This window comes from Patella vulgata, chromosome 6, assembly GCF_932274485.2.
Source record: "Patella vulgata chromosome 6, xgPatVulg1.2, whole genome shotgun sequence".
Taxonomy (NCBI): domain Eukaryota; kingdom Metazoa; phylum Mollusca; class Gastropoda; family Patellidae; genus Patella; species Patella vulgata.
In genome coordinates, this window is record NC_065884.2 from 46,621,702 (window position 1) to 46,649,527 (window position 27,826).

Genomic DNA, 27,826 nt, shown 5'->3' on the forward strand with positions numbered 1-27,826 from the left:
TAATAGTGACAAATAGAAATGCATATTGAAATTAATGCCATTAATTTCTTGTTTGACAGCAACACATATATTAATCCCCATACTTTTGCCTGTTCTAAGTAGTTAGGTTAGAAATATTAAAATAACCACCAATTTCTATTTATTATTTACAGATGTGGTGACATTGTTTTAAGTGTAAATGAACATAGTTTACAGCATATAACACATGCCAAGGCTGCCGATTTATTAAAACATTTAGATGGTGTTGTTAATATGACAGTTGTCTCGTGGCCAGGAACTTTAGTTTAATACTCCGTCAGAAAACAGCAATCTATTTGTGAGTGAACAGTGTTTTTATATGAAAACTTTAGTGGATGACTGATTTGAATGAACGACACAATATTTTTTTGAAAGTTGAATGAAATGAACTTTCTGCGTCGAGAATCTATGTTGATTTTTTATAATGTAACATAAATGAAGTACAAGGATGGTGAAAAAGAAATAGTTTTATACTGAATGGATTTTAATTGTAAAATAAAGAATTCCTGTGACAATGTATAAAAGTAAATCCAATTTTATTGGGAAAAAATTGACAATCATTTTTAGTGAAAGTGAATACATTTTTTTTTTGTGCCAAAATTCTACGTGATGGACAAGTTTTTTGTTGCTTATTATCTGTGAGAAGTGTTTTATGTGGTTATCTGTGTAGTGACCTGTGCGTAAATCATTCCATTTTGTTAAACCTGATATTTGATGTACTTTGAGAGATGTCTGTGTATGTTTTCCATCACAGCTTATCAGGAAAAAAATTCAAGTTTAGATATTATGGATTGTGATGTTTATCAAATATTTATTGACATAGTTAAAGAAGCAGCCCCAGATTTCACTGGGTATCCGTGATCAGTGTGGGTATTATTATTATACTAATAAAATATTTGGAAATAATGCAAAATATTAAGCCTTTCAGAAATGATTGCTAGATTTGCTGTAACTCATTTAAGGAATTTGATTGTTTTGTATGAGTGGCTTGATAATCACAATAATGACTTTACCACTATAACGTGGACAAGTATATGTAGACACGGTCATCCAGGCACTCATCTTTTACAATTAACTAATTCACTAACAAGTATATCTGAGACTGCTTCTTTAAGTTACTATGTCTTTTAATTAAAAACTGACGAAAATCCAGATATCTTCTTGATTACCAGCGTATATGACTGCTTTGAATGTTCACCATTAGCTAAGATCCTTTGTATGGTTGATATGTTAATACATGTACTGTACTTGTAATTTGTTTTATCGAGTAAATATTCCAGTTTATGGGTCTATGTTCTTATAGTCATGTTATTTGATTTGAAATTAATGTCAGTTTTCATTGATAGTTCGTAAATACTATAATTTTTTTAAAAAAATATTTAAGATTGATATTTTGTATGCGTGAGTTTAGTTGATTTATGAAAGCCTCTCAATTTTATCGGTAGATTAAAATAATTAATATACCGGTACTTGGCATAATTTGTTAATGTACGGAAAACAAAAAATACCTGGAAGTAGTCGTTAGAGAGCAAATTTGTGGTCTTCTCAATATATCTACATATTACATACAGATATTATAAATGATGTGATTTAACCATAGGATATTTGAGTTAAGATCAAATTGTACCCTTTGGTTTAAAATGTAGTAATAAATAATACAGTAACTCAAGACTCATTACCATACAGCCTGAATTTGAAAAAAAAAAAAGGAAAATAAAAAACAGATTCAGATTTTTAATGAAGCCAGATTCCATGTACTGATAAATTGAAAAGACTAGACTACTTAAAGATGTCTTGAAAATTATATTGCTATTATACTGGTTGATAAAGGCTAAATTACTCTTCCTGTAGAATTGTTTATCAAATATTTAGACAAGTAGTCATACATGTAGGTCAGAAATTCAACAGTAAGAGCATTTGGATTATATCTCAAAAGAATTTGAGATCTGATTTTTATTAGCCATATTACATAACATGTATTGCACTGCACAATACATCAACTCAATATTATTATTAGAAGTACATGTAGTTCATAATTTTCAGATATTAAAATGTATTTTATTTGTTTACTTTTAGTAATAACTAATATTTTATGTACATTCAAATATGTTAGCCATGATTTTACTATTTTAATTTTCTATATTTATTTGTTTTACTTCAAATCTATATTTCAAATTATATTATAAGCCACCAAGATTGTTTATTATTTGTTATTTCCTGATATGATATTAAAAGATTTAGTGAAAATAATATCAAAATGGGTCATTCCATGTCAAGTGGACCAAATTCTCAGAAAGTTGTAAAGTGACCACCTCAGAAAATTTTGAAAAAAATATAAGTTATAATAGAACATACAGTCTTGTGTAAAACTTCAAAGTTATATGAGTCTAGCATTAATATCGACTGAGATGTGACCATTTGAATCGGGGTGCCCTTTCGCAGTTTTGAAACTACTGTTATATGACTTGATTTTTGTGATCTGATTTTATTCCTTCTAGTCAGTTTATGGGGTTTGTAAGAGAATATTATATAGATTAAGAATTTACCAGCACATTTTAATAGAAAAAGTATGGCCTTAAGTGCCAATAAGTGATACTTGTGCAAAAAATCAATCATTATTTCGATACAGTATAAAAATTTTACTACACTATATTAGAAGTTGTTACTTATCACATGTATAATGTATCAATGGGTATTGTTTGAACAAACATTATTAAAAGTCATATCTTTGTCGGTTTCTTGTAAAATTAGGTTTGATAATCTTGAATTTTCCAGGTTTTTGATATTGAGCCTTAAATTTTTGGCACTTGGGGTACTACATACACAGATGACGGTACTTGTTCTGCAAAATTTAATAGTGAATTCTTAATGTATATAATATTCTCTTACAAACCCCATAATTTCAAGAATATTGTCTATCTAGAAGATATAAAATCAGTACACCAAAATCGAGTTATAGAATAGTAGTTTTAAAAGCTGTGAAAGGGTATGACTATTCAAAATGCCATATCTCAGTCAATATTAATGCTAAAGTCATATAACTTTGCAGGTTTACATATGTCTGTATGCACTATAAAAAAAAAAATTTTCATAATATTCAGAGAGGGTCACTTTACAAGCACTGGTCCACTTGACATGGAATGACCCAATATATGTTTAATATACTTATTATAATAATTATATTACAAGAATATTCTTAGTTTAATTTAGATGTATAACTGCTTTTTATGTGATAGAATAAACATGTAAGGTAGTAGTGATTTGCTTGGAGAATGTGGCTAATAGCCCTAAATAATTAGCCGTTAGGGTATATGCAACCTTTTACTGAAGTGCTTTTAACTTGTATGCTTTGTTGATTGAAGCAACAGGAAGCTTTGCTAATATTAGAATGAATGAACAGGGAAAGGTCCTGGAAGAATTTGAAGTCTGATGCCTTGCAGCGGCGTAATCCAGCCATTTTTGCCGATATATTTTAGTAACCTTATAAGCTTATCTATCTCTATTGCCATCCATAAAAACCATAACCACTTTTATTATTATTATACATTGTATGAAGCTTTATGTTTTTTATCAGCATAAATGTTTATTAGTGATCTCGCTGGTTGTAGTTTATAAGCTCTTTCACAGCCATAGGTGCATATAAAGGAGCTATGGTTTCTTGCTTTATACATTTTGTCCATTTAATCTTGTATATGGCCAACAGCAGCTAATTTCATTGATTTACTACTGGCATAATTGTCAGACATATTTATTACTCTATTGAAAGCTTTCACTAACTATAGATAACATTATGTCTATTTGTACTAGGGAAGAACTCTAGGTTTGTTCTGTCTACTTATCTTCTTACCTTATGTTATCAGTAGTTTAACCACAAAGATTGTCTTCGAACTGAATCATGAAGCTGTGGTCTTAAATTAGTACCCATTTCAGTTTATGTGGGAGTGTCTTGTTAGTGATTTTTTGGTATGATAAGGTTATAATTTATAGGCTTATCCTGTTTAAGTAAATAGGTATATAGCACTTTATAAGAAAATCTAAATCTACTCAGAACTATAATAAAGAAGCTTAAGTTTGCTCCACATATAGCTTCCTATTTTATTTTCAAAGTTATTGTGTATCTAGTCATTCCATTTTACCTATAGTCTAATATTCAGTTTGTTCCTATGTATGGTAGATGTATATTTTGAGTTAGCTACTTTGATCTATTTAAATTAAATAAAGTTAAATATATATAATTTTGTTTGATGCAAATGTATTTAGTTTCATAAACAATAATATTGTTGTTTCACAATGTTCTGTGTTGTATATTGTATGTATAGAGAAGTAGAACAAAAAAGTATTTTGTGAAATCAAGTTAGTTTCAATTAATGATAATTTTTCAATTATTATATATTATAATGATTTCGGGTTTCAAATTATGATAATATTCTGTTATTTTATAAAATAATTAGATCTATGTCAAGTTTCAAAGTAACAGGATACTTTTACTGTGCAGGCATTTCTATGCAACTTTTGACATTTAGATTTTCAACATGTGTCCTACTTAAAAATAATATTTTTTTTAATGAATAAAAGAAACAATTGAAATAGTATGGACCTACAAGCTTCTTTAAGATATATTATGTAAGATTTAGATAAAGAGAAGGCTGCTCTTCTATACATGTAGTAGTTTGAAAATAAAAAATGAATATATTGAAAATTTCAGTCAATTTACTTTATTTTGAGCAAAGTTATGAATGTTTGAAGTTTTGACAAGATTTAGCGCAAATAGTCTTAATTTTAAATTATTAAATGGAGTGGGTGTTCTATTAGAGTGTTGATTATGGGCTTGTCATTTAAATAAGTGTCTAAATAGTAGTTTATATAACATTGGAACCTAGAAGAAAGAACTGCAATAGGCATCATTAACTCATACATGATGCATCTTCAAATCTTCAGTGTACATGAACATGTATATTGATAAAAATATCATTAAATATACATTCCAAAGTTCATAGATATTTATTATACATATATATATTATACACCATTTCTCCAAAAAATCATTTATATAATTTTTAATGTAATAAGAAAATAGTTTTAAATAATCTGTTACTATACTAAAATTACTTTATGATATATTATAGAATTTGTTGTCCCCCCGCCTTTTCAGAGAAAGCAGGCGACTTCTAAAATGGGTTTGTCCATCACACTTTTTGAAAGCAATAAATCAGCTTCTAAAATTCAGGTAGAATGATCAAACTTTGTGTAGATGTTCATTAGATGAATGTCTTTACAGAGTTCGATGGTAAGTGTTTTCTGCTCAGGTCAAGCGGAGATAAGCAATTTTATTTGTGGATGCTTGGGATACAATAACTTTGCTTCTAATCTAATTGAGGGTAAATGATCAGTGATCAAGTTAATAAGCATTTTCAGATTAGGTTAAAGATTGGTTCCCAGAAAAGTATTTATCGGGTGGTTATTTCCAATAAAAGTATGGCATTTTTGCTATATATGGAAAGTAGAGATATCCAATCTCACTAGAAAAATACTGGATTCCTCGAAAAACACTCATGGAGCGTACACAGGACAAAAACGTAAAGGTTCCCCTAATTGACAGCCCGACGATTAGGAATTTCTGCATGCGTGATGTCAAAGGTCACACGCGAACATTGGGGGCTTGATGTACAAGTTGATAAACTTTATGAAGAGTTAGACGTACAACACTTTCTGAGATAATAAATCATGGAAAAAGACGCGGATAGTGGATAATCTGAGAATTTAATTAGGATTCGATATTTGTAACAAATAGTACGCAATTAAAGACAACATCGTCTTATGTATGCAATGAATTCCCCTCTGACTTCCAAGAGAGGTAAGTCACGTGACATAAACATGACCTGGTTTGATCGAATTTTTATAGCAGGGCATTCCTTCGCAATTACAATGTTTGAGAAGGATTTGAAGCAAAATTATGACAAATTAATTAGTTTGAATATGTTTTTAGTCCATATATACCATTAAATCACCCAGTTTGTACGCGGGAATGTATCTTTAAGTAGAGTTATAAACAATTTGATTGGTAGATGCTTTATAAAGAGCTAAGTGCGCAAGTAATTAATGTTCTGATTAATGAGTTAAGAAAATCCTGAAAGAATTGATATTTAAGACTAATTATAATGAAATGTTTTGAAGAAGAGTTATCCTTCCACAATATTGATGTTTGTATAATGTATATGGTTGTATGGATTTTGTTTTCTGATCTCTTACTATTATATATATATACATGTATGTTGTCATGTAAACAAATTAAGTTCTACTTTACTATTTAATATAAACATACATATATACCATTTATCTGGGAAATTTAAGAACCCAGCATTTATAAAATGAAAATTCAGTGTAAATGTACAAAGTCACCATGGATACTGTTTTCATAATAAAAAGCTGAACTGAACTACTTTCTGTGCACAGTTTCCTTTATAATGTTTTCTTCAATAGATCCACGTTTACAGTTTCCATGCAACAAGAAGGGGGCCGCTAATGTGGCAGCTTCAACCCCAGTATAGAGAAGTCCAATAATGTGCATGATTTGTTAGTTTTAAAGTGAAAGTTTAATTTTTTGTTGGGCTTAATGTCCACTTCGACGTATACCAAGTGTCATATTTTAGACAAAAGTTTCCTAGGAAACTTGTCTGTTGTACATGTACTTAAAAATCGTCGCTTCCATCCCCTTGATGAAAGGCATTACCATGCCTTTTGAGATACAGAGTCTAATGGGCTATGTCCCATTTTAAATAGAAGGAAGTCAACTCCAGGGAAAAGGTATTAAAATAAAACTCTCATTCATGATTGCTTTATAGGTGATGGCAGGTTGCAAATTGGTGCTACCTTCATTCACTCCTTTGATTGATACAACTCTATTATGTTTCAAGCCTTAGGACTGGTGGCTTGCTTAATCTGTCATAAATGTGAAAATGTATATATTACACTTATTGATGATTAAACTGATTCATCATTATAATTAATTACAATATTGTGCAATGTTACCCACTGGACTAAATATTACCTACTGATATGTCTCCATTAAGAAGTATTAATTACACCAACTGATGATATAAGGAAAGTAGCAGTATGTTTCTGGGTTCCATGTGGATATAGCACTTAATTAAAGGTAACTTGGGTTAATTAGCTGCATTATCACTTTTAAATTTATTACTATGCATTGTTTTGAGGAGGATATTATCATGCAAATATGTGGATAGTAGACAAATATAAAGAGAATATGCAATAACAATATATTCTTTGTATGCCATTTCTAAATTGTGACCTTTCAACAAGATTTAATAAGTCGTGAATCAAACATATAAACACAAATAAATACTTTTAGGGAATGTGTGTTTTAAATGCCTACTGAACTCCTTGAAAACCAGAAAAAGGATCTAGTCTAAAATGTACTGAATGTATCTCTGTCAAGGTTTTGCAGATCTTTCTCAACTCCGATTTAATACTTAAAATCACTTCAAATTGAGAATTCCGTTTTTACGTTCCCAATAAGATCTGCAATGCCCTTTACACAACTTGTAAAACAATGGTTCATCAATTCCCTATATGAACATATAATCATGTGCTTATATAATAAGATAAGATAAGATGTTTATTGCATCAAAACGTCCATGAAGGACAGCATGCATACATATACACTTAGACATAGTCATATACATTCAATAATACATATGTCCGTATTGATAAGAGGGATTGTGTTCGATAATAGCATATATAATGTTTTGTCAGTCATATCATATAATGTTTATTTTCGTATGTCATACAGATAAAGATATACTATGACATTGTAGCCTACAGTAAAAGGTATAATACTGTATATTATATGTATATCATATATTTATTATTCATAAATAAATGGACCTCGTAAGGTTCACCTGTATATACAACAAAGATCAATATCGGTCAGTCAAGAGATTACAATTGTTTCTTATCCGAATGAGGTTGCAAAATACCCAATGACGCCACACCTCATTGCTTCTACGTTACACTCACCTGAGAGGTATGTGAATATGGCTTACCTCCCTTGCATATTCTCCGGTTAAAATTCAATTAAGGTGTACTTCAACCGGCGTTTTCAGACACAGGTATGTGATTATAATGATTAAAATGTTTTAAGTTTATCAAGTAGGCTACTTTATATTCTTCGAGAAAACGTTACTTTTTGTTAAAGGTTTTATGACAATTACAATTTAATTACCGTTATATAATACCGGTCACCACAGGTTTATTTTTAAAACATTGCTGTTCTATTATAAATAATGACCTCATCCCCATTGAGATTGTATAAAATAAACGAATTAGTTATTAGATTACAATTATATATAATAATATATGTCAAATATATAATGTAGCAAAACTTACTATCTCATGAGCCATCTGTATTATGAAAAGTCAGAGATTTCAATCACTCCAAAATTATAATTATATAATTCAATATTTGGCAATTATGTTTCATTATGATCCATCTTTTTCTAACTCAAAAATACTGAACCCCCATTTTAATTCATACCCACAAAAATATTCATGGGTTATTATAGTTATCAACGTGAATGAGACAGCTATGTTAGCGTCACAAAATCCTCTGTTGAAATATATCATTGATGAAAAAAGGAAGTCAGATCAAATGTAATTGCCCAATTTTTATATAAACTTTATCTATTTTCGGGAGGTGAGGGCTGGGCCCCATGCATCTTATACCAGCACTGCATGTTTCAGACACAAGGCCATTAGACGAACCATATATCATAAATTAGGGGGAAGAAGTAAAAGATTATATGTCATACTTTTCAATCCAATCGCACAGTTACATCTCCCTGTATTAGGTTCTATAAAGGTTGTTCATACTTCAACGTTAGCTAGCTAGCTAGAATTCAGTGTTTCTTTGAACAAGTAGGGCGGTGGATGACCAAATGGTTGGCACCTGTGTACTGTATCATAAGGTCTGTCATTGAGTCAACTGGTGTGGTTTCGAATCCCCGGTTGTGCGTGACAAGGAGTATGGTTGCCTGTTTAACCTCTTGGGTTTTCTCCAGGTCCTTTGGTTTCCTCCCACTGCTAAAGACCCCTACGCGCAAGCGTATTACTGAAATAAAATTGAACCCTGTGCTAGTCCCGAAATGACCTAGTTTGTGTCGAGTAGACGTTAAACCCCATTTCTCTCTCTCTTTGAACAAGTAGTTTTAAATCATATTCTTTTCAAGTAGGATATGCAAAAAGACTTAGATTGGACATTTTAATGTGTTTTAAAATGAAATAGAACAATTTTATGAAAATATTTTTACATCTTTGATATTGTCAAAAATATTTTTACATCTTTGGTATTGCCAAAACAGACAACAACTATTTTGGTTATTTACCTATACTAAGCAGCAAAAGAAACGTCAAATTGGTATATTACTCTGAATAGACCCATTGCATAAAACTTGCCAAGTGTTTTTATTGTGACCACATCTCCAGCTTTACCTGAGCAATAAGGCTCCTTCCCAAACACAGAATTGAACCCAGGAAATGTTCTCAAAAACGCAACCTGACTTCTGAGATGGTAATGTGTTCTCCATGATTTTCATGTAACTCATGCTGCACGGGCTGTTCACCGGGACCAGCTCTATAAAATGTACCCCCATACCTGGTTGAATCATTCACACTATAACGTCAGCGGCATGCCACGACTCACGACAGCTCAGAGGAACCAAGCGATTGGAAGACCCGATGCTGGCCACACTGCCCAAGACGTTGCTAATCACTTCCAGGTCAATGTTCAGACCATCTACAGGCTTCAGCAACGCTTTCGGGCCACCAACACCACGGATGATCGCCCCCGAACTGGTAGACCAAGGGTTACCGCAAGGTGATAAGACGGCCATGTTGTGCGACAGCACATGCGGAATCCCTTCACACAGGCATCTGAGACAGGACGTCAGACAGTGGGAACACACGGAAGACCCATCAGTACCGATACAGTGTGCTGACGTCTCACCAGAGAGAACATCCATTGCCGTAGACCTTACAATGGACCGATCCTCACCCCTCGACCTCAACTTGAACATCTACAGTTTGCCCAACAACACCAGAACTGGCGACACAGGCAATGGAGAACTGTTCTGTTCACAGATGAGAGTCGGTATTGCGTATCAACTGCAGATGGCAGGACAAGAATATGGCATCGACGTGGCCAGTGTTATTCTGACCAATGTTTCATGGAACGAGACTCATGGGGAGGTCCAAGCATAATGGTTTGGGGTGGAATCGGCCTGAACCAGAGAGTGGGTCCTATGGTGTATAGACTGTGTACAGACTCTAAACCTTCTCGTAATGTCTTGGAATTGTGATGAATTAATCACTAATGTGTCAACATACTGTTCACAAAAAATTGCTTTGATCCATTTAGTAAGTCGTTTTCTAGAATGATTTGATTAAAGTGCCTCTCTGATTTTAAAATCGTACAGACGTTTTTTTTGCTGTTTAGTATATATATCAAACTTGCACGTTCAGTGGTGTTACCTCAATGGTTTTAAAACTATTCTCAAAATGTATGTAATAATTATAGAATATTAGATAAAAGCAACTTAACAACTTTTCTCTAAAATGTATATAAACCACAATTAACAAAAACCATGAATTAACACTATCCCCCTCTTACTCCTCCATATTCAATTGTGTAGAAAGCTCGGTTGTTTATAATTCTATGAATATTTTAACATAGAAAGTGTTCAAAGTTACCTCGACCCTCAAGCTACCCCAATTTAGATATAATATATTCTGCTTTGCTTAAATTACTTAAAGGGACTATCCCGATTTGAACAGTTGAGTCTCAAAAATAAAAGTCTGAGTACGTATGAATTTAAGCGCCAAAGCATAGAGGAATGGTGTACATGTATTTACCTTGTCTCAAAATTTCAGCTCAAAATATTGAGTTGTTTGGACGTGAACTTCAAAAATGCTTATTCGGACACGTAATCCTTTTAAGACTTCGGGTCAATTGTTTCGTTAGGTGATCTGATAATCGATTCCCGTTCCTTTTGAGGGTCTATACAGTGAATGACCCATGTGTTGTACTTGATAACGAAAGGTAAATTTCACTTACACATTATTTTTCTAAAATAAAAGTCTGGATTTAATCAGACACCCCATAATACAGCTTGGGAAACCGGTCTCCATTTCCAGATGAAGACTGATGGGTTTAAGTTGTATGAAAACGTATCACCACATGCCATGGTTCAATAAATATGCTGTACTGATGGAGGTCTATTGCTGTATAATCATTACCAGTTTTGAGGGACACATTGTAAGGGCACTGAACTAGAATATCCCAGGTTTTAAGGGAAAAATTGCATATTCATATATTTGGTGTAATTTAAGTTAAAAAAATGCTATTGATAAATTGGCAGAAAAGTAGCTGTCCGACTTCTAGACCATTGGTTTGGATTTTAAAAAAGTAATTTTACAATTTAGAGCCCAACCATTCTTTGATCTTCAGCAGGCTAGGCCATATATTTTGATTTAATTTCATACCACAATCATTTGTAGTTTTTGTGCCAATTTAATTTCTTGCTTTACAATGTACATGTATAGGCCTACCCTTCATCTCATATAACCTCAGGTACTGAAGATGGCACAAATAAATCCTATGAACAATTAGTTGTACATGTACATCTAAACAAATGAATTGTGTCTATATATAGTTGTTTTGTAATTTAGAAAATTGTGCAGTTAGTAAAAGAATTTTGAATAAACTTGTGTTTAACATACATTTAATACATTTTAAATATCAGATTAGAATTCAGCGTTAAGATATTATGGTGAACATGTATTATTTACTTTTCACTTCCATATACCAAAATTGTATTGTGTACGTAATTGAGCTGTAACATAATCTTTTAGTGGCATTTACTGAGAAACACATTAAACAGGCATTATGTAAAAGCAAAATCTGCCTATTGCCGCTCTTTCCTTGGGCCTTAAATGTTATATAAATTATTAATTGGACATTTATTAATATGACAAGACAATAATCAACTCGAATGACTAGTATATGGTTACAATTAATGCACATCTTGTCAAAACTACAACCATTGATAACTTCGCTAAAAATAAAGTAATTAATATATACAATGTTCATTTTGGATTATCTATTTAATTTTTGATTGGTATACACAGAAAAGATCCCTTGGCAGTTGGAATTCGATATAAGAGTAGAGCACCGCTGTCCGGGGCATATTTCTGTTATAGCACACTGCATGACGTATGCCCAATTTCATTAACCCTGTATGGGAGCAGCAGTAGAAGGTTAAAACTCATTTCATCTATTTTTGAGAACGGCCAGCTCCTTATCTAAATTTTACAAAGTGCCCCTTTAAATGTTCTCTTAGCTTTATCAATTTGTTGAAATTAAAAAAAGAATATATGTTATTGTTACAATAATTCTTTTGTGGCCTTTCCTGAATACAATAAACAAGATGTTTTATTTCCTTACAAATTGTTGATATTGTGACCTACTTTAAGGACTATTTTTGTACTTTGAATTTGGAGGAACATATATAACTCTTTTTCACCAGCTCATGTCTTATCTGGTTGACCGCTTTTAGTATTCATAATACTTTGGTCTGTCAAAATATTGTAACATATACATGTAAATGTAGGACATACATGTATGTAACAGTATGTATGCACAATCTCTCCTGTAAACACATACATTTAACAGTATACAAGCATGATTTATGATATGAGAATCATTATATTAAAAATCATTGTACACCCAGATTAACTCATTTAGATAACATTTCAGACATAAAGATAGATTTGAAATAGGCAGATTTAGCTCTTGCATAATGCATGTTTAAATCAAAAATCTGTGTCAAAAAAAGTGTGGTTATCAGTTTGAAAAATAAAACAAAATATCAACAAACATGTTTTACTCCTGGTGAACAACCTTATTCCTAGTCCATTTGCAACATTTTTTTCCCTGTTGTTCTGCTGTACCCCACCTACATGTAGGCTGAGAGGTACAATGGATGAATTCAATTCCAGCATGTTAAGTTTCAGTTATAATGTTGTATTTTAGGTCTTGATCTGAGGTATAACTAGGTACACGTAACACTATAGCCTTAAATCTGTATTTACTTTAATTTACAGTAATACATAGGCACAAGGGGTAAAAATCAAAAGTTAGTAATTTGTGTGTCCACCTCTAACATCCATATATGTCATGCAAGTTACTTTGTTATTCGTGCCCTCACGAATTAATGCAATGTTGCATTCTCAGTGTTCAGGTGTCAACCTTGGCATATCGATGCCTTCTCCTCCAGTTGTGCTGACCCCCAGCTTTTTAAAAGCCACATTTCATATGATTTTCAACATTCACTGAGTGCCAAAGTCAACTTTTTGTGTTAGTGAGTCTTGAAAACATTATTCTCAAATGTTATAATAATGATCTGATGTTGTTACATCGAGAATGTGTAAAAATTCACCGGTACAAGATATACAGGTATGTGTCTGAATTAATGTTTCAGGTTGTTGAAGTAATGTAATTCAAGTGAACGAGAAAGGCTTTGATACATGAAATTTTGTTGGAGAGACATAGTTAGCCTGTAGAATGGCACTCAGTAAATCAGTTTGTAAACTGTGTCTTTTCATATTCAATGCAGTTTTTATCGTAAGTTTAACATTTTACTCCATTAGTTTATTATTGCTGAATTATACTTGTATGTTTATTAGGAATTGTTTGTACTCCTGGTTCAAACAGAAATATAATACATGTACAGATCTATATTTCTTTCCTTTTTTTTCTACTTTCGATGGCCTCTACTACATGAAGATCTGACTGGTTGTAGTGGAAGGTCGCTTCATTGGTCATACAAGCGATTTTTGACCCTATGACGTCAGATATTCCATTAACCAATCAGCTTTGATGTTTCTAGTGGGTTACCCATAGTTCTGTGTACCTCACACCAAAAGCTCACTGTAACAGACGGTTTCATTGGCTAATCCCTCACATCATCTAGAACGTGGGTTATATAACAACTCTTCCAGATCCTAGTGTAGAAAAGAGAAGTAAAAACGAAATTTTGAATTATAAAAAACAAAACAAAATAGGTTCTGTGTTTTAATCAGATTGGTATTAATCAGCCCTTGGCATGGCTTAAACATTTAGTATCTCCACATCCATTATCAACTTTTTAGTTACTGTAGTTATTTAGTTAAAGTTAAAATTAGTAGTTTTAAAATGTACAATCGATTTTAAGTTTCTTCTGTCCAAGAATTAACCATGCAGTTTATTTGCATAAAATCTTAACCGATGTCTGTAGGTTTTATTTCTATAGTAATTGTGGTGCACCTTTTCAGCACCACAACACATCACCTCAGCAAGATAAAAAAAAACAAACCACAAATCACTTGAAGTTGAGAATGATAAAAGATAGAAAATGTCAAACAGTACAAACTATTTTTGGTATCAAATATACATATATCAAATCATGTCAATAAAATAAAATAAAATGAATCAGGAGGTACAGCCAGTCATTGACTCAATATTGCAATAGATATTGTTCAATACCAAACAAGCTATTACATGTACTTATTTGTGGTGGCTCAGTAAGTAAGGGGCTGGCTCACTTTCATATGTGTGTTTATTTTCTACAGGTGGCAGGTGTAGCTATATTTGCTGTAGGTGTATGGACAGCAGCAGATAAAGTTTATATATCAGATATAGTTGGTAATAATTCATTTGAAGCAGCAGCTTATTTGGTTATTATAGCTGGTATTATTATAATAGGAGTTTGTATTCTAGGATTTATATCATTAGCTAAAGAAAGGAAGATATTAGTAATAGTGGTAGGTATATATTTAATAGTTAGAAATATCTGTTTGCATCAAAACTGATGTTAAACATACTGACTAAATGAATTTTTACATGACCACAAATGTAAGTATATTCTTGTTGCCCTTTACTGTCTGTCAGTCCACAATTTTTGGAAAAACTATGCAAAGGTTTTGGGGGGTTTTCCCCAGTTGTGTTTTCATTATGTGCTTTAAAGGTTGAACTTTGAGTTGAACTGAGTTTCAAAATTACAATGACAAAGACTCTTTAAGTACCAAGTATGGTATAGGTACGGGATTCTCAAAGTTATTTCCCCACTAACCCCTTTAAATTGTCATATACACACAAACATATTTTATTTGATATAGTTTTCTAAATTATATGCATGTATGTAAATTTAAGGAAATTGTAAATTATCAAATTTAAGAGATATAAGAGCCCTGTATTCCGGATAACTGTTAAATTTTAATATTGATATAACTAGATATAAAAGCTAATGTGAATCTATACAATATGGTTCTGTACTTTTAATAATATTCCTGTGGATTTTTTTATTTCAGTATTTTGCATTCTGGATTTTAATTTTTATATTTTTGATGGTTGGTGGTATCTTAGCTGTTGTGTTCCGAGCAGAAGTAAGTATGACTGCAATCACTTTTTCAACCTCTGGGTGTATGGATTTAAATTATATCAAGGCTGACTAGATGTATCCACTCGGCAGACTCCGGTACCCTACATCTAACCTCGACTGTATGACAAATTCCGCCATTGGAACTACTTTCAAGTTCCCGGATTAAAAATGGCGGCACCCATGAAGACACCTGTGAAGGGGGTTTTATCTCAAGAAACTGCATTGAAAACTCTACACACTCTTCGAACGATTCCATTTTCAGAACTTCTTTCTAAAAGCGACAAGTTTTCCTAATAAGTAAACCAGTAGATGTATCACAATTATATGGGTGTAGCTATACAGATCATTTACCGTCATACAGCTGAGGTTAGATGTAGAGTACCAGAGTCTGCCAAGGTTTGCTGAATGTGGATGTATCCACTAAATATTTTACTCACCAGTACACTTTTAGTAAAATTCTGAGCAAAAAAGCGAAAATAAAACAAAAGCGAAAGTAAAACAAAAACATTTCCAGGGAATATTTTCAATAGTAATACAGCCTCCATTTCACTAAAGAAGTATGAAGCGGCTGAGATATAATTTAAATCCAATGGGTACAAGAATAGTGTCACTTTGTAAGCTGAGATGGCAATCCCTGGACATTTGCACCGTAAGTGGATTGGACAGTTACTGATGTTTTACTAAATTTGTACTCATTATAACTGTTGCTTGTCTAATTGTATGTTTTTCTGAAAAGATTTTTGAATTAATTGAAATATATAGGTAATGTTATGAATTAAAGTGTTATTATAAATAAATGTGTCTAATACAGCTTGAATCTGGAATGAAAGATGCCATGAAAAGAACTTTAACAGATTTATATGGACATACTTCTACTGCTGAGCAAAGAGATGCTACAACAGCTTGGAATAGAGTGCAACATGATGTAAGTAACCATCCCAACTTCTGTCTCTGACTTAAACTCTTGTACGTGACTTTCCAACCTTTTGGGCTTTTTCCGCGATCTCCAGTTTTCTCCCACAAAAATTCCCAAAGCACACAAGAACTATCAAAATAAGATTAAACCATATTTTGTTAGTTCTGAAATAACCTAGTTTGTGTCAAGTGGACGCTGAACCCCATTTCTCTATCTCTCGTCTCTAACTTACATGTAGTCAAGTTAAAGAGCTAATAATATATGTCAGCATTGTCTTCAGGAATATTTTATTACCCTGGTGATCATGATATAGGAGCTGGCTGTGCATTATTTTTAAAACACCTGATACCACTTCACTTGGTTAACATTTTTGCATGTACTTTTGCTTTTACTAAATATGCAAATAATGCAAAACGACTACACCTGAATGTTTTACTATACATAGTATGCTCTTTAAAGCTGTGGTTATATATATATTGTTACCAAAGAGTGTATTCAGGACTAAATGTTTATACTGCAAAAATAAACTAGTCACAAAATTGTAAACAAATACAATGATGCCAGTAAAAAATGGATGTGGAATGGAGTTATTACAAAGGACTGACACATTGACACAGTTTATAATACAAGACATAAGAAGTCCTGAATATACGAGAAGTTCGGAATTACATGCACGGCTAACTGGTCTGCCCTTGTATTTACTGGTCCTTGGCTTAATTGGGACCATTTTCTTGGTTTGACCGCATATTTTATTTTAGCGTACATAGAAATGCTTTATGTATTAGTGTCGGCCCTGGTCTTAATCTGGCATTGCGGGTTATATTCGATGTGATTACTGTACAGCATAAGCGTTCAGAAATGAAATAGGGTTTAACATCCTATTTTTTTGCACTGGCTGGGATTATGAAGACAGAGTTTGCTAACAGTATTTCAATAATGTAGCCCCCCCCCCCTCCTTCAGTTCCTTAGTGAAGTGAGAAAATTTTGGCCAGGATGTAAAATATTAAACAAAGGCTAACTGTATATTTTATTTGATTTGTAGTTACGATGTTGTGCTGTAGACAATGATGATTGGGGTACATATAAATTTACGCAGTGGTATTTAAGTCAAGATGGTAAGTAAAATAACAAACAATGCAATGTATTAAAGATGCATTAGGTAAGATTTAAACAAAAAGTTGACATTTCTCGCTATAATAATTTAAAAATATATAAGAAAAAAGGTATACATAGAAAATTTCAGTCAAATTACTTCAATCTACCGTTATAACGATAATAAACAAAGTCTTTATTATCCATTTTTATACGCCCACATTTTCATGTAGACGTATTATGCCGTTGCCCCTGTCTGTTCGGACATCCGTCCATCAGTCGACAATTTGTTTGTGGACACTCTACAGGTCACAATTTTTGTCCGATTTTGACGAAACTTGAAATATAGGTCTTTCGATATTGGCATGTATCAGACCATGACCTGATTGTATGAAAAATCATGTTTTTAGCTTGTGGACACTCTAGAGGTCACAATATTCATCTGATTTTGAAGAAACTTGGTTCCTTCGATATTTGCACATATCAGATCGTAACTTCCTGAATTATGGCTCATGATTGTACGAAAAATCACATTTTTGGCTCTAGAGGTTACAAGTATTATCCGATTTTAAAAAAAAGTTTCGAATATACCACTGTTACACCATAATGTCAGTTGAGTTCGAATTTTGTGATGCCAAGGTTGTGGACCCTCCAGGGGTCACAATTTTTATCTGATTTTTATGAAACTTAAAATGGTTCCTTTCGATATTCACGCATATCTGACCGTAACTTCCTGGATTATAGCCAGATATATTATTTTTGTACATGTGAATCTTGTAAAATTATAGTAGTAGTTTTGTTGTGGCGGTCCCAAAAATAAAAGTAGTCAGACTGGCACAAATTAACCAGCTAATAGGCGATCATTTATTTCAAATTCATTAAGAATTAATTTGTTCATAAAACAATTCAAGTATGAATCAGGTATAGGAAGCTCACTAGTGTAGATTTCCTCTAGTTATATCTGTAAAATCGTGGACGCTTATATAATGGATATGGTTTGCCACATCTATGACTTTGAAACAAAATTTTGGCATTTTCAAACAGAAATGAAATGAAATGGGGTTTAACATCCAACATGTTTTGCACCAACCATGCTAATAAAGACAAGCAAATGTCATGCTGTGTGCCATCAGGGAAATTATATTGTTTAATGTTCTTATTCTTGTTGTTTATAGACAGAATTCGTCAAAAACCATTTGTTCCTTCCTCATGTTGTGTATATGATGAACGATCAGGTTCTATAAATGATCAAGATAAATGTCAGTACTGGCAGTTAGGACCACCAGGAAATTCATTTACTCAGTTTAAAAATACAGCATTGTATTACCAGGTAAATTTCATTTTCTTTATGATTTCTCCCGTTTGATGCTGACAAAATTCACATTTGTTAGGGATTTGTACAGGGATTCTTCCACCCATCGGCAGTACTGTCAGTAAGGAGTTAATTCATCACAGTCTTGGATTTTATTGTTAGGCTATATGTTGAAAAAAAAGAGAGTCTCATCACTTAATATCAGTATAGTTTTAATTTTAATAAATCTTCATATCTTTTTGTCTTTATGATTCTGATTTTCTGCATTGCATAAGATATATTCGGAATAGCTGCTGATCGGAGGTCTGACATCCGCTATGTTACACACCTGATAATAAGGAGTTTATACACATTTATGATGTGTTGATGCCTTTCATTGGCTGTTTACACAACTAAGAACATGATACATTAATAAAACTTGTCAGATTTTAGTCAGGTACAATACAATATGAAATGAAAACAAATTTGAATTCAGTTATTTTCTAAATGTAGGGTTGTTATGTGGCAGCTAAAAATTTTATAATGGATTCATCTGAAGCAATAGTGGCAGTGGGATTTGCTTTTGGTTTAACTTTGGTGAGTTTTTTTTTATATATTTTCATAATCTTTTGCTTTTATTTTATTTGGATAGTTTTTAAAAGCTCCATCTATAATCATCCCAAAATAAAGATGTGCACCAAAGTCTCATTCCCATGTCCATAAGATCTCATCAACCATTCAAGTGGTTTGGTTAATTTCCATGTTGTGGCTTCACCTTTCTCAACTTGTGGGTTCTCCAGATTCTTTTCAAGACTTTTAGTAAATTATTGAAATAAAATATTTAATATGTAAATTCCAAGTGGACCTTGAACCCAATTTCTCTCTCTGTTCTCTGCCACTGTTGAACATATATAATTTTAATTAGATTTGGTTATATAATTGTCAACTTTTGGCTTAAATGATCAATCGTATTTGTCATCACTTTGTTCAGGTGTAGTCCCCTTTACATTCATGGTGTTCATGCATATAATTAGAAATGTATTTCTTAAATTTTATAGATTTTTGGAATGGTGTTCACTGTATTTTTCTTAAGACATATTGGAAATATTGATGATGAAGAAATTCGAAGAAGACAAAGATCAAAAACACCAAATGATGGTTTGTAAAATAACTTTCAATGTGAGAATGAATGACATTGTTATGATATGGATACAGTATGATTTTATCATCTTTTCATTTGTTCTAATTTTAATATTAATATGTGCACAGCAATTTAATGTGTTCAGTTATTTTAAGATATTCAGCAAAGTATGGAATTGCTGATACTTTTATAAAAAAGAAAGGCATTTAATTGTAAATATCATTTTTGTAGTCAATGTATGTATTTACTTATTAGTTAATGGAAATTTAGATATGATCACGTCACGGAAAACAGATTTTTCATAACAATAATATGATATTCCTTTTATTAAAAATACCTGTCATATCATATGGAAAACAGATTATTCAAACCAAGAAATTGAAATTCCTATTAAAAATCATTATTAGCAAGTATTATTAAAAATCATTATTAAAAATACCTATTAAAAATCATTGTTAAATCAAGAAAAAATGCTTTTTATGATTTATAGCTTTAAAACAATTAATTGATTCACAGAAACCTTAACCATGCTAACTTAATTGTCTATGTGCAGCAAGGAATTTATAGGGAAGTTTGTTATCTTTATTATTATACATGTAATGTCTTTTATTTTAGTCTAACATCATGTAACCAACATATTTTAAATGGTGGAATGTATGGAAGCTTGTACATGTAACTGTGCTTCATGTGTTGTGTACATGTAAATATGTTTTGTAAATCTGTAATACTTTTTAACAAACTAATTATAATATAGATCTTAAAAAAAAGTTCCTTTTATTTACATTACGGTACATACATTTCAAGTTAAAAATTCCATACATGTAGTTTAAACCATTAACTAAAATTATCCATATAGTTTGATGAATACTAAATCTCTGTTATTCAATTGACAAAGAGTGCTTCAATACCTACACGTATATTGGCAATTGAGTGTATTTCTTACATATTGATCAGTAGCCGTACAACTGTGTTATCAAACATCAGAAGAAATTTAAGAATTGCATTATTTAAAAAGAAGTGATTGGGTGGCTAGGAGCAGGTATATTTACTGATTCAAAGAGTGAACAGATTTATTCATGAATGAAACTGTATCTCAGCTTTAAGCTGGGCAAAATAAACCTAAAATGCACAATTTAAACCACTGCAGAAATAAAGAGACACCATAAATACCTAATTACTCAGGGAAGATCAATTCCTTCTTGAAATCTTAAATCCTAGCTTTTATAATTATTAGTTTAGTGAGAGATATACAGTAGTAAAATCTATATTATGGTTTCAATTTTTGTTTGAATTATTACAATCTGATTAAAATACAGATCTATATTTCATTTCGGTTTTTTTATACTTTTGATGGCCTACACTTCATGAAGATCTGACCAGTTGTACTTGAAGGTCATGTCAGGGGTTGTACAAGCGGCTTTAGACCCTATGACCTCCGACATTGATTAATCCATCAGCGTTGACATTTCTAGTGGTTTACCCACAGTTCCGTGCATCGCACACCAAGAAGTCGCCCTAACAAATGGTTTCATTGGCTAATCCCTCACGCCATCCAGAACACAGGTTATATAACAACTCTTTCAGACCCTAGTGACTAGTACAGACAAATAAAACAAAATTTTGAACTATAAAAAACAAAACGAAATAGGATCTGTGTTTAATCGGATTGGATTTATTATATATTATTTTTGAGTTTTTCAAACATTGTTTTGGGTTTGCTCTACTGATTGTCCAATACACTGTCTGAAATGAACATATATATACAACCTCAGAAGAAAAATTTTGACCATTTTAATACTAAAGTGGTAGTTTTGTATGCACATGTTTGAAAATCTCAATCTTTTTTATTTTATTTTGGTACTTTTGGCTAATTTTCTCCTGACTATTTATTATGCTTTGGTTACTAAGTGTTCCAAGCAATGATGATTTTTTTTTATCTGGAAATTAAACACTATTATATTCCATAAGTCTAACCCTTGGTGTTTTTTATTCCATTTTGGTTGAGCAATGGTTTCCATGTGTTTATTTATAGTGTAGCATAATTAGTAGATGAGGTGAACTTAGATTAGAAATTATATAAATTGTGTACCACATAATGTATATTAAATAACTTGTAATAAAAATACAGATTTTATAAGACTAACAAAATAAGTGCCTTGTGCATTGATTGTCATTGCTTTGGAGTTTTTATAGTCCTACTCAATTGATTTGACTTTATAAAGGCTAAATGCGTGAAACACTTTTTGACTTAAGCACTCTGAGCAATTTCTTATTTCTGTGTTCTTCAACAGGTATAAATGGGCAAATTTATAGGATGTTATGAGATGCATGTCACGTTTTTACTAGTTACATTTTTCTTAATCAGATATACATGTACAAAAAATAAGTTAAATTTCTTGATCCTTATGATTGTTTCTTATTGAATAAAATATTTTATTTTAATATCATTCTCCTAGCCATGTGTGTCTGGCCATCTATTTTTTTAAAATTTCAGTAAATAATGAAAGGCTTTTTGTAAATTTAGTCAACATGTAAAAAATGATATATAAATATTTTTTAATTGTCGCATTTATACATCTTTTTTCTTTACTTAGTGCTTTTTGAAAACTACAGTGCTTTATGAAAGTCCTCTTCTCTAGTCGAGCCTTCACTATGATTATTATTATTATATATATATTATATTATGATTTAATTACTGTCTGCACTGCTTGTCTAAGGATTTTGACAATAAGATGTGAAACCCAGCGACACCAATTTAATACTTCCCTAGCTAGCTTCCTACATTTATATACATATAGGCTTATATATAAACTAATATTTACTAATAAAATAAATATAATTTATTGGTATAAGACCAAAAAGCCCAATACAGAGGTTTTAAAATAAGAGGTGACTTGACATTTCCTATTTTCTCTTGCCACTGGTAATGTTTTTTTACTCAGTGTGAGAAAGATATTTTTTACTAAGTGAAGCTGTAAACAGATTCTGCTAGCTAATTAGTTTAAAACCACGAAGAAGAATCAAGCTTGTCATCCGATATTTGCTCACAATATATAAATTATACATTTTAATACTTTTTTTACACACTTTTTGTAAATTTATTATGTACCTTAATTAGTGCCTTAACAGGTGCGGGACGATTTACCCATTACCACCCATTACTAACTAAATACTACTTGAAGGAGCTAAATCGCTAATATTTGGAACCTAGAAATTGACACAAATGGGTCGCAACGCATTTAATAATAAATATGAATGTATCTAAACTTATTTACATTCAATCGTTTCCGTTTTAATCGAATAACAATCTCTAGTGTCTGGTTATTCCAGTCTACACCGATAGTATTTATAGCACATGCACTCCAGATAAAAATATGGCATCACCGTTTGGGGTGACTTGTGGAATATGTCTAGCCTTCGAGTTCCTTGTTACAAATAGCCCTGAAATGCATTACGATAGACGATTCGTGTACCAATGGTAAAATATTTATTTTGTCTTAAATGTTGGGTATCAGAAGCCCATCTTTTCCCAGTAAGATCACGACATTAATGTTGATTTAAATTGACATGTAATTCATGTTTTCAATGTCGAAGACTTTGGATGGTATTGAGTTAGAGACTTGGCTACTTTAATACCACCACATACTACTTCAATATTGTGAAAAACTAAGATAATACTTCAATTATATAAAGAAAAATTGAGTTAATTCATGGAAAACTTGCAAAAATGTACCACTCTTAATCACCAAATACTAACAATAACCCATGCATAAAATCAGAAATCACTCCATTTCTGTAAAATAATGGGTCAGTATTTCCTAAAAATGAGATAAAAGTACAATTATTTGAATAATAACACGTTTGTTTGTGGTACCATAAATAGATATTTCAAATGTTGGCACTTACTATAGGAATTACCTCATTGATATTGAAGTAATTACAGAATTTTGTCAGTTTGGGATATTAATAAGGTAGTATGTGGCTGAATTATGTCGGATTGGGTTAGAATTGGAAGTTATTTGGTCATATTTGGCTAGATCTTTAGACGCTTTATCTTAAAAAGTTTTCTAATTCCGCGAATTAATTCTCTCTTTTTTTGTATATAATTATAATTGAAGTATTATGTTAGTTTTTCACAATAATAAGGTAGTATGTGGTGGTATGTAGTAGTATTTAATTAGTATTGAGTAAATCGCTCTGCCGCCTTAACAGCACAAACATTTTGCATACATCATAGTTTGTCATACTCTGTGTTTTATACTCTGAATGAAAAAAAAAAGAGGAATCAAAAGAATCTTAAAGATGCATTATGTAAGATTAAGATATAGAGCTGGCATAATGGATCTTTAAGTGATTGTTTACTCCTTACTACAGTCTGTTTTTGTTGTGTAGAACTAATTTTATTCATTTTTGTGAACAACAGAAACATTTACTTTCTGGATGGCAGCCAGTTTCTTTTGTCATTTTGTTAATCATAGTATCATTTTAGCACTTCAAATGCATTCCATGTATCATGATATACTGTAAATTATAAGATAGTTTTAAACTTGCACTTAACTTCATACACTTTGTCATTTACAGGGTTACATTAAACCCTAACATATTATATCATTTTGAAATAAAAAGTTTTTATGTTACAATTTGTTCCAATATTCTACTATATCCGAAAAATATAAATAACTTGAATGAAAACTGTTCTGTTTGATTATTAATGCTTGCAACTGAAAATTTTGATTGTTGTAATTCTAAAAGAAATGTTATTCTGAGAAGAACAAGAATTGACCAAGTAAAATTTAGCCAAAAGTTTCAAGTGATGACAATGGGTATTTTCTAATTGGACTATGTGCACTTATTTGATTAAAAATGGAACAGTAAAAAATATTTTGTGTGGCTAGATGTTAAGATTGAATATTATATATTCCTATTTCATTTAATGTAAGAATAATTATAGTAAACTTTGGCCAAATGTTTTTTAATATAAGAGATAAGAGTGGCTATTAAGACCTGGTTATCGCAGGCGTCGGTGACTATTTTCGGTCGTATTGAACTCTTCAGACTGATTGGACTCGTGTGTGTGTGTGTGAAATAGCTTTATTTAACGTCCGCTTCCACAGAAGTGATATCGCAGACAGTGGACTCATATAACAGATTTTTTTATTTATACTATTCTGAAACCCAGGTGGGGTTTCCATGGTTACTGATTGTCAGGATTACCGGCAATGGCCTCCAAGCAAGGTTTGCGAATTTGTTACCAGGGTCAGTAGCTCACTTACCGGGGTTGTACAAGGGTTTGACAACTGATCGTTTTAGATTGAAGTGCTAGTGTCCATAATTTTGCTAACTAAGATGCCTTTTGTTAGATTGTAACATTGTTACTTGTCATAAAAATAAAGGGATATTATATAGACAAGGATGTTGAGATAACTTCTGTAAGAGGGTTATAAGGCTAAATATAAATCCAAAGTTGGAACACTCAGGGGCAGAGAATTGTATAGCAAAAATAAAAATGGTTGCGGTGCCCAAGGTTAGATTTATTTTTGATTCAATAAAGTAGTTAGTTTTTTAAACGTTAAATACTGTGTAATTCAACATGGCACCTGAGGGGGTTTAATATATTTAGGTACCTTGGGCACCCCGACAATTTTTATCCTGCGCCGAACGAAGTTAGCCGGGGGATATTGAAATGGGGTCCGTCCAGAGCATATCTCATAAACCGTTTAAGATATCTTTCTGAAACTTTGTACACACATCAACCTATTACAGTATAGTTGTACCTTTTGCTGTTTAGGAATTTCTGGGATTTATATTTTTTGTGTTCCCATGGAAACAAATTTGAATTAGTTTTTGGTGTATAATTATGTTTCCGGAGCATATCTCATAAACCATGTAAGATATTTTTTTGAAACTTCATACACACATCAACTCATTAGAGTAGTTGTGCCTTTCGCTATTTAGGAATTTCTGGGTTTTATATTTTTTTAAGTTTGAAATGTGCAAACCTTACAGGGAGTAGCGACCATGCCTTTCCGAGCTACTGTGATCTGACTAGCCCCATTGATATTCCAAAAAAGTTATTTTCCTTATGCTCCAAACAAGTGCGCGGGATGGGGATGACTAGTTATCTTGTTAGTTTTGTTATAACAATCTTTTTTTTTTAAGTTTGATTAGTTTCATGTGATAACAGTGGGTGTTCTCTAATTGGAGTATGTGCTTTGTGCACTTATTCGGCCACAAAAGTTAGAAAACATTATTTTGTGTAGCTAGATGTTGAGATTGAATAGTATATTATTCCTATTTCATTTAATATAATAATAGTAAACTTTGGTCACCTGTTTTTAACAGTTTCAAGTGATAACAATTGATGTGCTCTAATTGGAGTATATGCAATGTGCACTTAATTGGTTGAAAATGGTATAAAAACCATTATTGTTTGGAAATAGATGTTGAGATATTTCATTTAATGTAGGAATTATCATTAATTTAACTGTCTTATAATTTTATCCTAATACAATTTCTATGAGAGTATCTCTAGTTATAATTACCTCAATTATTATGTAATTTAATTGTTCATTCATTCATGTTTTTTGTATGTATTAAATTCTATCTAAAGGACCCATATTAAATTAATTTTTTTATCATACTTGACTTAGTATTTTGTAAGGTTCAAAATGGAAACATAGAATATAAAATTATTGGACATGATTAAACAAATATATATTTCATTTTGAAGAACCTTTATTAATTTAATTTTCCCAATTCATATTGAGAGAACTATTTATAAAATCATCTTGATAAATTTAAAATGGCTAAACGTCTTTGATTGGGGTAAAAAAGTAAAATTGTTGATTTCATTGGAATATGTTGATTTAAGTTTTGTGGGATGGCAATCTGTTTTTATTGAAAATTTGAAATTTTTGTTCGGATATGTCTGACTTTGTGTTTGCCTCTAAAATGAAACACCCCGATAAAGAGAGGGTTCCCATTCACTGATTGAGATAACACATCAGATCCACACAATTTTTTATTTGAGTGTTACCTAAATCAAACAGACTTAATTAGCTCCCTTAAGAAAAATGTTTTGTACATCAATAAAAATATGTTTGCTTAGTTTTATATTTTTGTTTCTATGTACTGACTCTTCAACTTTATTTGGTAAATCATTCCATGTTTTCTACCTGCAATTGGATATAAATCACTTGCAGATTTTTTTGTAATATAAAGAAATAAAATTGTACAAAATTGTATTATCGTTGGGTAATTTTTTTTATTGAGTTTGGGTTACTGATCATCCATTCTACGACGTTTTCCGTAATGGGAAAGAAACAGATGGGTCGAAGTCTGTTATCTACCAAAGCTGGACCTAGATCTTTCACTCTTTACCGAACCGATATCTAACCGTCTCCTCCGCGTCATCAATAGGCTGTGCTCTCTGTATTTGTCTTTATTTGGAGTAACGCTTCCTTTAGAAACCAGTCTCTTGATCGTCCTTCTCTACAGCACCTTATAGAAATAAAATACAGTTTCACAAGACTGTCAATACATCTGAAATAGAAATGAAATGAAATGGGGTTTAACGTCCTACTTTCTGAAATAGAAGATACCCCAAATATTCAGGAATAATTAACTAAAAGTAATGAAATCTAGAGCTGACAGGACGATTTACCCAATGCTACCCAATTCGACCCAATACTATTTAAATACTATCTCATTATCGTGGACAAAGTAACATAATACTTAAATTATATAAAAAAAAACATGCAAAAAATGTATGACAAATGTGATGGTCAATGTTTCGCTATTCCAATTTGAACAGTTATTTGATCTACTCGGGGGGGGGGGGGGGGAATAGTTGAATCATAAGGCCTGTCATTAGGTCA

The 27,826-nt window shown here is 31.7% G+C and overlaps 2 protein-coding genes across 6 annotated transcripts in view; both read left to right on the forward strand.

Annotated features, from left to right (window-relative positions):
• LOC126824780 (E3 ubiquitin-protein ligase LNX) overlaps positions 1 to 6,454 on the forward strand; it is a 44,516-nt gene extending 38,062 nt beyond the window's left edge. For all 4 annotated transcript variants that reach the window (XM_050554161.2, XM_050554162.2, XM_050554160.2 and 1 more), the window contains one exon: positions 153 to 6,454. In XM_050554161.2, the coding sequence (XP_050410118.1) occupies positions 153 to 288 (136 nt within the window). In that variant the 3' untranslated portion in view covers positions 289 to 6,454. The remainder of the gene's footprint in view (positions 1 to 152) is intronic.
• A 1,491-nt stretch (positions 6,455 to 7,945) lies between these two features.
• LOC126824781 (CD151 antigen) lies at positions 7,946 to 27,191 on the forward strand. Of its 2 annotated transcripts, XM_050554165.2 has the most exons (10): positions 7,946 to 8,147; positions 13,572 to 13,714; positions 14,701 to 14,892; positions 15,439 to 15,513; positions 16,321 to 16,434; positions 17,468 to 17,540; positions 18,693 to 18,847; positions 19,322 to 19,405; positions 19,867 to 19,966; positions 20,565 to 27,191. In XM_050554165.2, the coding sequence occupies exons 2-10, from the start codon at positions 13,655 to 13,657 to the stop codon at positions 20,567 to 20,569; spliced, it is 858 nt and encodes a 285-aa protein (XP_050410122.1). In that variant the 5' UTR covers positions 7,946 to 8,147; positions 13,572 to 13,654; the 3' UTR covers positions 20,570 to 27,191. The 2 variants fall into 2 exon arrangements, with proteins under 2 accessions (XP_050410122.1, XP_050410121.1); XM_050554164.2 differs by having other exon boundaries at positions 19,867 to 27,191.
• The last annotated feature ends 635 nt before the right edge of the window (positions 27,192 to 27,826 follow it).